This window comes from Osmerus mordax, chromosome 1 (assembly GCF_038355195.1).
Source record: "Osmerus mordax isolate fOsmMor3 chromosome 1, fOsmMor3.pri, whole genome shotgun sequence".
Lineage (NCBI taxonomy): Eukaryota > Metazoa > Chordata > Actinopteri > Osmeriformes > Osmeridae > Osmerus > Osmerus mordax.
In genome coordinates, this window is record NC_090050.1 from 15,335,925 (window position 1) to 15,349,491 (window position 13,567).

Genomic DNA, 13,567 nt, shown 5'->3' on the forward strand with positions numbered 1-13,567 from the left:
AGGGACACACAAATAGAAGATATAAGATCTTGTCACTTATTGATTTTCTCCATCCATTGTTTTACATTTAATAATTGCATTACTCAGAAGAACATTTTAAGTGTGGCATAACATTTCAAGTAAAAAGTAGTTTCAACCACATTAAGTTCTAAACACTTCTGGTACAGTATGTCTGGGAAATGTTAAACAGAGTTGTGCTAGACAGATGTGCAATGTACTTCATCTCTATGAATAAACATATATTTACCCAAGGGACATTGGATTATTGTAGCATTTTGTCTAGAGAAGCTTTGTAAATGGTACATTTCATTACTTAGCTCGTCACATTGCTTTAATACATTTTCAACATTAGTACGTATCTTTTCCAGAGGCAGCTTGTGACATTCTCTACAGACATATTCAGTATTCTACCCTTAGACTCTGGAAAGCTGCATAAATCTCAGTACCTACCCCCACTGTGTCCCATTTAGCCTTCCCATGTCTATTTCTCAAAACACTGTACCACTCCATTGGAAAAAATACAAAAAAGGGCCAAGGCACTATGTGATAAAAAAAGAATGCTGGCTAGCGAGTCCATGCTACAGGATTGGCATTCCTTTATAGTATGCTTCGGGTCACAACTGTATATATTTTGGGGCAGGGATTGTATCTTACAGATAATTAATAAATTACTACTCAGTAGCATCTAATACTAATTGAAAGTTCTACCATAAGACAGAGTCTTGATGGAATTCTTTCCTCTTGTGCCTTCACACCCCACCTTCCATCCATGATCCATCCTTCTGCTCTGTACATTTAAGGCCTGGAGCACAGAGAGAATTACTATCCCACTGACACAATGCAGACTTTTATATTTGTTTACTTAAACCATGGCAATATCCATGGGATTTCTGTAGAGGAATTAAATAAATCGGGGTTTGACACTAGTGGGACTGTCAGTTTTGTCAGTGGGTTTCTGTCTTCTAAATGTTTGATAGTCACGTGTAAGTTTACCACTTATTGTAGACTACTCTTAATTTAGGCTTATTGTATACCATTTTGTTAAACATTAGTATTTATAGTTAATTATATTTACACTGTTTATGTGCAGTCAAATGTTTCTGTTTAATTTAATTTGTAAGTTTACTTCACTTCATGCACTTTTCAAATGACTGGTCTGTTTTATTCCACAGTACGAGTGCTAATGATCTGTCTTGTCTTACTTATCAACGTTCATTATTATTTATTTCTTAATTTCACCTGTCTCTTTTCATGCAGATTGAATACCTAAAAAGAAACACAAAGGATACCGTACATTTGTGATTGGATGTGAGTCTACTTTGACCCTACAAAACTGAATATGATGTTGCTATGGAAACTGCTGGTGCTGCCATCACTCACGAGGTGCCTTGCAGGTAAAGTACCTTATTAAGAACTTTTTTGATGCTCGCAAGAGCCTTCTTTGTGATGTTTGTGTCCTTATTCATATGTATTTAGGGCAGGTTGAAGTATGAAAGGCATAGTTTAGAATGGAGGTAACTCAAATACACCTGCCACAGGCAAACATTAATTTCTTTTTTTCATTAGGTTACAAATAATAATGTGGAAGAGTTTATTTAATAAGAAAGGAATTGTCAAAGTAAATAAGTTTGTCGTGGGGGTGGCACTCAGCAAAGGTTGACTGCAGTTGGGTTTGTCTTCATGATTTTAAATGAGGAGATTAAAGTTACAGATATGAAACAAAAGATACAAATATTAAATTGAATCCATTGATTGCAAATAAATGTGAAATTGCATCACCTGAGAAAAAAGGCAATGACCTTGGATCTGTCGTAATCAAATACTCCATGTCCATACTTAACTATACTGTGCAAGGGTAGAGCTCACTTTAGACATTGGTGTACTCAGGGGCGATTTTTAGGATCAGACCTTTAGGGGTGGTCAGCCCCCAATGAGAATGTGACATGAATACAGTGCCTTGCAAAAGTGCTAAACCCCCTTGCTAATAACAGACATGCAAACAGGTCAGGGGTGAAAAATGTGAGAAGGATATGGCAAACCCCCGACCCTCTAGGGGGGTCCGGGGGCATGGTCACTCAGAAGAAAATGTATTAAATTTTAAAGTTAAACTCATGAATCTGGTGCACTTTGAGAGCAAAATTAAGAGGCTAGATCTATGTAGAACCTGTGTTCTTGTAAACAATGTCATGTTCTTTTAACCATAAATACATTTGTATAGCATATATCATAGAAAACAATTAAACAAATGGGATTACCTGTGTTGAACTACTTTAAAAAGCAAAAGTCAAAAGCATCACTTACTGTAAAGCTAACATAAAATTGTTTCTACTAAATGATGTAAGATGGGTCTGTAAACCTCTCCCCACTCTGCCTCTGATTGGCTGTGAGGTTTAGGCATTAGGAGTGACGATTGGTTCCAGAGCAAGTTGTAAAGTTGGGAAGCACTGGTAAAATGCTGTGTTGGCCACGACCATGCATGAAATTTAAAAAGGGTCTAAAATCATCACTGGGTGTACTGTAAAAGAAAGATTTCAGATATACAGAAAGAAACACACAATGACTGACCAAGACTGAACAAATAACAAGGACTTAAATACCAAACCAAACAAGACACAGGTGAACGCAACGTCACTAACGAGACCACTGACAGACAATCAACAAGACACAGGTGAAACTAATAAACACAGACCACAGGGACACATGAGGACATGCAAACGTAGGCTGGGGCACGGCCGTGGGCGTGACAAGGAGTTAATGAAGATGGCATTTTTTGCATGCGTACATGTGACTGCGGACCTAAGTGATATGATAGCTTTCCTCAGCCGCGCTGTACAAATGTATTGAAGTGCTGACTCACAGTTAAGAGGTTAGTGAACGATGGTGGTTGACAGAGACTTTAAACGTGAGAAGAACCCTTTCCAATAGTATTTTTGTTTTTGTTTGAATTTAATCATGTACAACATATTGAATAACCAGAGCTGGTTTGGTTGTAGCACCTCCCACCAACTAGGCGATCTCTGGTCATGGGATCATAGACACTATTGAAGTGGGAAATTGAGACTCGTGGTTATATTCTCCCATTCTGTCTATAAAGCTGTTGTAAAAGAAATAAGGCTTAAGGTGATGCCTCCAATTGATACAGTATAAAGCTGGCTTACAGGGGGGCATAAGTCAACTGAAAAACCTTATCTGAGTTTTTTATCCGTCACTCCTTTACTGTACAGTAAAGCTGAATTATTGCTTCATTATACTGTGGTCCCCGTATCACCCAAGGGCTCTTTGGCATTGATCACATTTTGATGGAGGACTTTAATTTGTCTTTCTTACAAATTGGTGGGGTCAACAGAGAACATCAGTTGGATTTCACAAAGTGTTTAATCAGGAATCATTATCCTAATCAAGATGAGGAAAAGGCTCTAATGAAGAAGCACTGCCCTGTAAACCCATCCACTTATTACTCAACTCACACCAGACTTATTTTAGACTTTATGTTTCATGAAAATGTTGAGATTTTGCTTTTTGCAACCGAGTCAGCATAAGTGTGGCTTCCTCAGGGATATGCATTTTTCCAACATTCAATCACCCTGGGCTTAGTGGTAATCAGTCACTCTTGGTGACACATAGCAGGAGGTTCAGTGCTGATTGACAAGCTCTGATAAGCATGGTGTTGAGTTTACTTGTTGCTCCTCTCACAGTCTAGCCAGCAGAACAGCTGCTGCCACTGTGGGACATTCTGGTTTTATGAATTAACAGCTAACTGTGCTTGGCCTTGATGTCTACTCCCTTTGAGGTCTAACTCAAATGAAATTACAATATTATCCAAGCTTCAAATGAAAGCTGTACTTTACCTGCTTTACCATAACAGAATAGTCTAATTGTTTGATTCATAATGATAATATTAAACTCATTCATTCATCTTACAATACAATTAACTATTTTTTGTATTTATTTGAGTTCTCTGATAAAGATTTACACTTTTCTCTGGAGGTGAGTAGCTCCTCAGTCAGAGGGTGGTTAATAGATCTGATGGAAAAGGTCACAGAACTTGTCACACTGCAAATAATTGATCAAATTAACAAAAAAACACAACAATAACTTGTCATATTCCAAGCCGTAGCGTATGTGAAACGGGGACTGTGAAGTTGTGTGTCCTCTGCTACTCCGACAGTAAACCTTTGTTCTGCATGACAGGCTAGCCTCCCATTCCCACTGTCACTCTAAGCCTCGCTGTTGGCGTCTGATTACCGCAGTATCGCTGTCCTCCACTGGACATGCATACAATTCTGATTCCTTACATGTTACGCCTGCTTATTCAATGACAATGGCTATGCCATTCCATTAATTGTATTCATTCTTTGCACACTTTCATGAGCCTTTAACAGGAGTTTACACACATTCCTGCTGGAATGCCATTTTGGCACCTGAGAACTTGATTTGCCACACCTGATATGCCATGGATATGGAGAATTTAAGTATCTCCCTACACAAGAAATCAACATTATACACTCTTGCCATGTATGTGAGGACCTTAGAAAGGCTTTCTTCACCTCTTAGACTTGGTGGCTAAATGCTGAGTAATTTCCCATTTGAACATGAGGTGACCTTGAAATCTCTAGAGACATTACTATAGTTGTTCTAACCTGTCTTTGGACCTGTTGGGTGACCAGACATCATGAACACATGATGTTACATAACTAATGCAGCCCCAGGGTCTCTACCAGCTAAAAGCATGGCTGAAATTTAAACCCCTCACAATTAGAATGTCTCAGTTGGCAATATGCATTGACTCGAATGCTTTTCCAAGTGTGTTCAAATTATAACGGCATGAAACCTTTGATGCTGAATTGTTCTCCAAAAAGCAATGACATTTTATGTTTAATGAGCACCTTTTTGAAATGGCAATAGCAGAACATAATAAAGGACATACATATAAAAGCAATCTAATGTAAAGAAAGGATATTTTATTTGTCTACAAATAGTAAATAGTCTATAAAGCAAATTAGTATGGGCAAGGAGTCAGGTGGCTGAGCGGTGAGGGTGTCGGGCTACTAATCAGAAGGTTGCCAGTTCGATTCTCGGCTGTGCCAAATGACGTTGTGTCCTTGGGCAAGGCACTTCACCCTACTTTCCTCGGGGGAATGTCCCTGTACTTACTGTAAGTCGCTCTGGATAAGAGTGTCTGCTAAAATGACTCAATGCAATGCAATAAAAGGCATCCCATACAGCAAACAAATAGACAATAGATACTACACTGTTGCAAACAGAAAATTAAGATGACCAGTACAATTGTGCTGTACTTATTAAACATAAAACATTTTGTTGCACCATGTTATCAAACATTTTCTGGTTTAGTTATATTGGTTTGGATACACTGGACAAACAGCAGAACTGTTACTTTACATTTGGTCTTTCTCATATTCTGAGATTTCTCAGTCCTACTGCTGCTATTGTGAACAACTCTTGTGATGCATCAATAAATAGCATGCCCTGTTAGGACTACTTACTGTACATAAATGTCTTCAATAAGGTCAAAATAATGTAAATACTGTGACATGGTGGGGAAATATAGACTGTTGAGAATGTATTGGCTTGGAAATGCAAATAAGAATAAGAATATCTTAAAATCATTGTGACATTGGAGAACAATGTTAAATCTCTATGCCCCTCTCCATGTTTGTGTACTGTGGCCATGAAGGACATTGAATACTCAGACCTAGGTTGTCATGCATGTCAGATGGTCTGATTTGATGTTAAGCTGTGGTTCTAATAGAGATGATCTCTCTTCAGGCAGTTTGTCAATGGAAGGGTGAACATTGACCTCTGTCCTTCCAATGGCTGAGCAGCTTGAGGTGTGCCTGCTGGTGTCTGGCCAGCTGAGCCAGTGCTCCTGGGTGTGCTTCGTGGCCCAGTGCCCCCACAGGGCTCTGTCCATGTGGACCTCCTGAGCAGCACAGCTGTCCCCACTTCATTAAAATGTGTTGATTACAAGTAGATTACTGTGTAAGGTGTGTTAGCTTTATCCCTGCCCTGTCAAAGGAGACAACCAGTAGGCGTGTGCTTTTTAAGGATGACGCCATCTCGCCTTTTTATTTAGAACTTATATTGAGCAACGTATCATACAATCATACACTTTATACTGTATAGTTGCATTTCAAGTATTAGATCAAATACCTCTACAACCAAATAAATTCTCTCTGGGTCTCTGTTCCATTAAGGGTTTCATTAGTGCATATGTTTGTCTGATGACAGACTTACGGAGAACTCAGCTATTGTCAGAGACATCTAACACTGTCTTGGTAACCTGGAGCCTGGCTCTCCAGGTGCTCTCACCTGCTCCTCAGGAGAAGCAATTATTCTTTGTATGGCAGGATGAAGGAGGGGGTGTCCCCTGACAACCACACAGAGCCAAGCCCTTGCTAATTGAGGATGTTAGTGATTCAGACCAAATGCAAGGAGCTGATCTCTCTTCTCCTCTCCTCTCTTCTCTTCTGCTTTTCTCTCCTCTCCTTCCCTCTCATTGGCTGCTTAGCTTTTTCGCTATGGTTTTATTTTGCTTTGTCAACACTTTTCTTTTGATATGCATATCAATAAATGTTTTATTCATGCAATCTAGGAAATCAGTCTTGTTAGCCTCACGGCTCTTCAGTATTCTCCACCATGATTCACCGTGTGTGGGTACACAGTTTTCAAAGGCAATTTTGCAATGGTGCTTGAGTCAAACAAGCTTGAGAAATGAATGATTAATGCCATTGTCAGTCTGAGAAAAGCACTGAAAAGCTGTACATTGTCACAACTTTAGCATTGTTTTCTGACAGATTGTAGAGTTTTTAATGAGTATGTGAGGCTAATTGAGAGGCTGAGAGGAGGGGGTTCATTGATTTTCACAGTTTTTGGCAGACAGAAACCGGGCAAGATGGGTTCTATTGCACTGCTTTATGGTTTCTGTCCCCCAAGGACAAATTCACCTTTTTCTTTTATTTTATTTAATAAGAAATACACCTGCTTGAAGTTTAATCAAGATTTTACTTTACTACAATCATGTAAATGTTTATGAAATCTCATTAGGCTTTAGACAAACTATGCCATCTTTATAAACAGCAAGCCACTGTGACTCATATTAGTGGTATGAGTGCTTTTGGGAGTACTGTGTGTTTATGTGTGGCTTATGATGCAATCCAATTCAAACTTTGCCAGTGTAGTGTAAAAAGTGCATACAAGAGCTGAGCTGACCTGTCTAGACATGTATTTCAAATGCAAATATGAGTACAACCACTTGATTTAAATATATTATCACTGAATATATAATACTTCAGTTGTACGGTCGGTTGTGTACTGTACTGTCCTTGCATGGCAATATTCTGTGGTCTTGTTTCATCATGCATCCTTAGACATAAATACTCACCTGTCACTTCCCTGGGGAGTTCAGTCCTCCCTGTGAGGACTTAGCTGACGTGTCTGTCTAAATGGAAACAAAACAAGCCTCATTATGCCAGCTCAAGTGCAATAACATTGAAGGGAAATTTTTACATAAATGTGTTCCTTAATGCTTATTCTTATTTAAATACAGATTACTACACTCAAACCTAAATCAAATCTGATTATTTCCTTAAAATAATCTGTCTACAGTTAAGATAATATACTACAGTTAAGTTAATATATTTCACTTTAAATGTATCCCCTCTCGAATTGGTGAAAACAATTAAAAATGTTGCAGTTTTTTTGTTGTTGGCTGGGGCTCCCTTCCAGCAGTGGCACCACAGTGTTTTCACCTCCCATATTCCATGCTGCATAGTTAACTAATGCTGCCATACTGCATAGTTAACTAATGCTGCCATACTGCATAGTTAACTAAGATAGTTGTGGGTAGTCCAGGTGGCTCACCATGTACCACATAGGCTGAGCCCTTGCTGCAGGGGCCTGGGTTTGATTCCAGCATGGGCCACTTCCTGCATGTCATACTTTCCTGTCCGTCAATGTCAAAAAAAATAAAGCAGAATTGCTGCCCAGAAGAACTAACTAAAACTATTGAAATAAAAGACAAATGTACTGTTGCTTTGTGTTGGAGTACATATCACTATAGGCCCACATATTCTTGGAATAATACTAACATCCAACTTGAAATTATTCTTATCTGCAAAGATTGCCAAGTTGTACTTGATTGTACTGTAACTCACTGCAACATACTGCGTAATTACACATACATCAATTTATAGTATTTCAGGTATTATTTGTGTGTATACAGGATGTGTATTTATTATCTTGTCCGTCTCATGGCACCCCTAGAGTCTGGCTGTTATTTATCTACTCTTCTCAAGGGAAACCTGAGGATCCCCAAACACACATCCCCAAGTCAACAGATGTGTTGGTTTTCACACAGCACACCTTACATTTTCACCAGACTACCAGTCTAACTTCTCACAACACATAGTAACCATGACACTGGACTATTTGTCAGGGTAAAAACAATAGATCACTGGGAATGTTCTCAACACAAATCTCTCTTTTTTATGTAATCACTTAAACAATGCATTGAATGATGAAAATTGTTTTGAACAGGTTTGTTATTTACTGCACATGTAATCTGTATGCCTCCTGCTGCTAGAAAAGCTTTTCTGTTTTGGAATGGAAAATAAGTGGCCTGGATTTCCATTGCAGTGACAGAGTGCATTGCTGCTGGCCATCAGTAAGACCTCTGACCCTAGCCATTCCAGAATCATGTGACCTATTCTTAGTTATGCAGAGCAGGTTGCACATAAATGCACAGTTAGCTTTGGTTTGAAAATTACTTCAGTCAAATCAGTCAGATTAATTTGTTTGCCATAATTTATTACTCTTCATTAAATTAAAGCATTAACCACCCACACTAGTTTTGCATTTAGATGTCCTTTTTGGAAACATGACATTGATTATAATTGTCAAACCAGTAAGCCATTTATACATAGTTCATTAGCATATTGCAAAATATCGCAACACATATTTGAAATAATGTGTAATTTGCTAATACTTTGCTTATTCAATATTTGTATTAATATTTTTTGTTCAATTATCAGACATCCGGATCATATGTAAAATTATAGTAGCAATCCAGCCTGGCAACATTGCACAGTTTTTGTCGGTGAAGTCTGGGTTGTTTCACTTACTCTCACAAAGTAAAAATGATGTGACGTCTGTGGAGGTATGTGGTGTATACATGTACAACTAAGATGGCATCTGATCACATTCTGGGCCAAAGGTAAAATTATTACTTTAGTGGTGTCTCTTATCCATTATTCCCATGGCTTACTGACACCAAGTCAACTGACACATGCAGTCCATTTGATGCTCAGCTTTCCATGCAGTAATGGAGACTTCCGCTGTGTGTGTCATTCCTCAAAGAGAATACAAACCACAAACGAGGAATGCTAACCACACAACTAATTGCTTGAATGTCTGTGGGGACAAAACTACTCCGATAGCTCCTTGGTAAAATAGGATGCACGTTGACAAAAGGCAAATGAGAAACCTTCCCTGTCGGATGTTCTGTATAAATCAGGAGCTATCCTATTACCAACTAAATAGCTTTTGAAGACACATCCCACCTCAAATAAGTCGTTCCTGTGCCATGGTGCAGTGACAAGCTGAATTAATTGATATGTTTTGTCTGCTTGTGGTTTGCTCCCTCCAGTTTACAAGGTCTAGGCTGTTTGGCCTGTCTGACTAATTGCCTGTTTCACAAGGTTTGGTGTCCAAGTGTAAGTGGATGTGTTGTCTTTCCCTTCTGTCCTGTAGGAAGTGGTGTCCTGCAGAGCCCTGTATTCACCAAGCAGCCCGGCAGCATAGTATTCCCTGTTGACTCCCTGGAAAAGAACCGGGAGGTGGTTTTCAGCTGTGAGGCCCAGGGAAGTCCACCTACTCTATATAGGTGAGTACACTGGAGTAAACACCTTTTCCAATTTACACAACGGCCACAAACAGTACATATGGTATGTGCAGAGCTGAAAGAGACACTAAGGAGGATGGGCTCAGCATAAAAAAATGTATGTCTAGTTGGAGATGTTTGTGTATAAAAATACATAAAAAAATATAGTAGTTGGGTTGTGGCTCATACTATTTAGCAGGTTCAGATGTTCAATTTGGGTATTTTTCTTATTGACTATACCTATACTGTACAGTCTTTTCACAGAAAGTGTTAAGTGTTAGGTGACGGTTAAACAACCATCATCATACTTTAATCAGTTTTTTGGAAATCCAGCATCTATACTTCAATGCAAGAAATCTCTGTGTGTCTGTCTGTGAAAGTTTTATAGTGGGATTTTAGTTAAAGAATTATCTCAAGAACCGAGCACTGTGCAAAGTTGTAATGTTGCAGGTGTCCGTCTCAGGACCCTGTGCTGCGGTTTATGTTGTTTATGAGCGCTTCACGATCGAAAATTATAATTTGCCACCATGTTTTGCCATGGATCCCTTACAGCCATGTTGAGCTGTCACTATGGATCTCGCAATAAATAAATATCACAGTGTTGAGTTGAGCTCCACTGAACGCTTGAGCCACTAATCTCACACGACACTATGAAGTTGAAATGCTGTGAAGGTGGTTCGTGAATGTTCTTATTTGTGGTTCATGAAAATTAAATAGCCCTATAAATTGCACCACTTTCTATGACATACTAATTAAAGACAAGCGGACTCCACGAAAGTACAGAAACTACAGGTTTTCAAGCCACTGGACTTCACACCACCCGAATCAAATTCCAAAGTCAAAGTGTGTCACCGACTTCACCACAGGCACTGTGCACCAGCTATAGTTACAGGAATCTTTGTGTGTGTATCTCACCGACATCTTAATCACTGACTGCATCACGGGCACTGTGTACTGTAAATGGAGCAGCATATTGCACAAGCATATGAGCTAACAACCTACCCACCTTCACTCTTCCATTTCCTCCCTGCATGGTCTATTAGTATATTGAAAGTTTAGCATGTTGTATCTCTGGAAACTATGAGGTCAAATTAAACATGTGCTCATTGACATTACTAGGATGAGATTTAGAAAGATTGGTGCATTTAATACTTGAGCTTGAGCCAGCTTAGAGGTTGACCTAATCAGCTGTTTCCTGTCAAGGTTGCTGTATAGGCCTGTCTTCTAGTGGGGTTGCTGCCCAAGCTGTCTACCAGGGATTTCTTCTCATTTGCAGCTGTAGGCTAAATCATGTTCAAAATTCATTATCTGCACATCACACAATTGCATCTTGTGACTGGTTGACCTTACAGATTAGCATTAAATTGCACGTACCCACATTACATGTTTTAAAGCTAAATGTACGATTCTGACAGAACACTGTGGATACTGATGAAGAAAGTGTTTTGTCCGTCTCTTCATAAACGGAGTGACTAAGTTCAGTAGAGTTCTGGATTTTAAAAAGTATTATCAATCTGCAGATTGGGAGAGAAAACCAGTCTTCTGACCATAAATGACAACACAACACCAAGCTTAGGTCTCAACCAGGTCTCTCTCTCCTCTGAAGGCCGGAGGACCATCTTTTATAGGGTACAAGAATGTAAACAATGATAGTGACAGTCAGACAGTAATGACGTTACAACAGCCTCAGAGAAAGAGATTCACTGCTCCCAACACATGACAACTCTCATACTAGAGTTCATTGGTGGAGCTCTCCTTGTAATCATGACAAGGAACGTTTAGCCAGTACTTTCTCCTGACCCCGAACATCTATTATCCCTGACACATACACACAATCTACTCTTATTAATAGCAAGCTTACATGAGAACATACATGAGCAACTAGTATACAATGACTAGTTCTATTGATTAGTGAATAATGTAAGCACACAGGAAATCTGAATTAAAAGCAGACACACAAAAGGATTAAGGAAAGGAACAGACCACCTTCCACAAACTCATAAACCAGATGGCATAGTACGATGCCACCGTATGCACTGCCCTTTGTACATGATTGCATAAAGCATGTGCTCAGAAAATTGAACTGCTGTTCTCGTGTCTCCTACTAACATGATTGGTAGTAAGTAAGATAATCACATTATCTGTAACTTTGACATGTACTTGGCTTAATCTATTGCTAACTTCATCAAAATGTCAAAGCTAATATCAAAGCTGTTACATTAACTCAGCAATGCAATAATTAACATACAATAATCTTTGTTAAAGGTATGTTTACTGGCGCAATAATAGAATATGTGCCAACCTTATACACTCAGATTAGTACACTCCCTGTGGAGTTGGAGGCTTAACTGTTGACCTAAAGACTGGTGGACTAATGTGCTCTATCACAATCATCATCTCAGTCAAAGAAAGCTGTCACATTTTCATTTGAGTATGTCATTATTGTCCTAAACTGATAGTCCTTCAATCTGTATTGGGAGACACATTCAACAGTGTGTTCAAATGTGAGCATGAAACCCTATACAAATAAAAACGTACATCACAGACTGGCTGTTGTGAGAGCTGATGAGGAGGTTTCGATCATCTGGAGGCTCCTGTCATTCTAGCATTGTTCTCTGAAATTCTAAACAGTTGTTCACACTGTGTAGTTAAATATTAATGTTTGTTCTTGTTTGCCTCAACAGTATATAGTACATTGTATGAGTAGTCTTAAGAAACTGTGGACCTCCTCTATGGTGTTTGATAACAACACTCTTGAGAGAAGGGACTCACTTCTGACAGGCTTGTGACAGTCCTGAACAATTTCTATATAGACTGTACAAAAAAGGCTGTATCACATTTAAACAAATTCGTCACAGCTCTAGAGTCAGTTATTTCTTGTATGAACTAGTATGACTTTAAAGATGACCGAAGCTAAATAAGTTCAGACACTATACATTGTATGCAGTATATACTAAGCAAACTGTTAAGGCCTTTATTCCTATTTCCTCTAGATCAATAATGCATACATTATTGTGTGACGGCCGTGTAGCAAACTCAGACTTTAATCAAAGGTGTAACAAATAGATGGAGATATTTTCGGAAACCTTTTAATACATCAGTCCTGTTTGAAATCCATATGCACAATCAATTATTCTCTTCCCTCCAAAGATATAATCAAGGGCTAATCCCTCTGGAGCTTAATCATTATTTGCATTGGTCATTTTCCAATAAAGTGATTAGGAATTATCATGCATACTCATCTGTGAGTTTCTTCTTTTTGTTGTAACAGGGCTGGACATCACAGATAATTAGTTAACTGTATGCTGGTGTTTCTGTGTGTCAGGGTGTTAGGTTTGAGTTATGGGTTAATACCTCTATAACTGGAATTTACTGCTATTGATTTTCTTCCCACGCGTGTTTTCTGTAATACGCTTTGCTCTAAGTGTATGGACGGAGGATCCACCAGCATCATAAGTGAATTATAAACCTTGCTGATTACTTGGAACACCATGAATAATCATGTAGCGTGGTATAGAATGCAAAGTACAAAAAGCAGGGAGCACCCATTAGTTTGAATTGCTTTACAATGATTAAGATTCTTTTTTATGCTGTTTGACTGGGTGTCTTACTAGATGGATGGCCTAAAATTATGTGTTTTCTGGGAAAATGGAGTATTTTTTTCTCCAT

At 38.8% G+C, this 13,567-nt stretch overlaps 1 protein-coding gene across 1 annotated transcript in view; it reads left to right on the forward strand.

The window, feature by feature from the left end:
* Positions 1 to 13,567, forward strand: part of cntn4 (contactin 4) — a 64,007-nt gene that overhangs the window by 5,782 nt on the left and 44,658 nt on the right. The window contains exons 2-3 of the mRNA XM_067238289.1: positions 1,258 to 1,394; positions 9,769 to 9,901. Of these exons, the coding sequence (XP_067094390.1) occupies positions 1,340 to 1,394; positions 9,769 to 9,901 (188 nt within the window). The 5' untranslated portion in view covers positions 1,258 to 1,339. The remainder of the gene's footprint in view (positions 1 to 1,257; positions 1,395 to 9,768; positions 9,902 to 13,567) is intronic.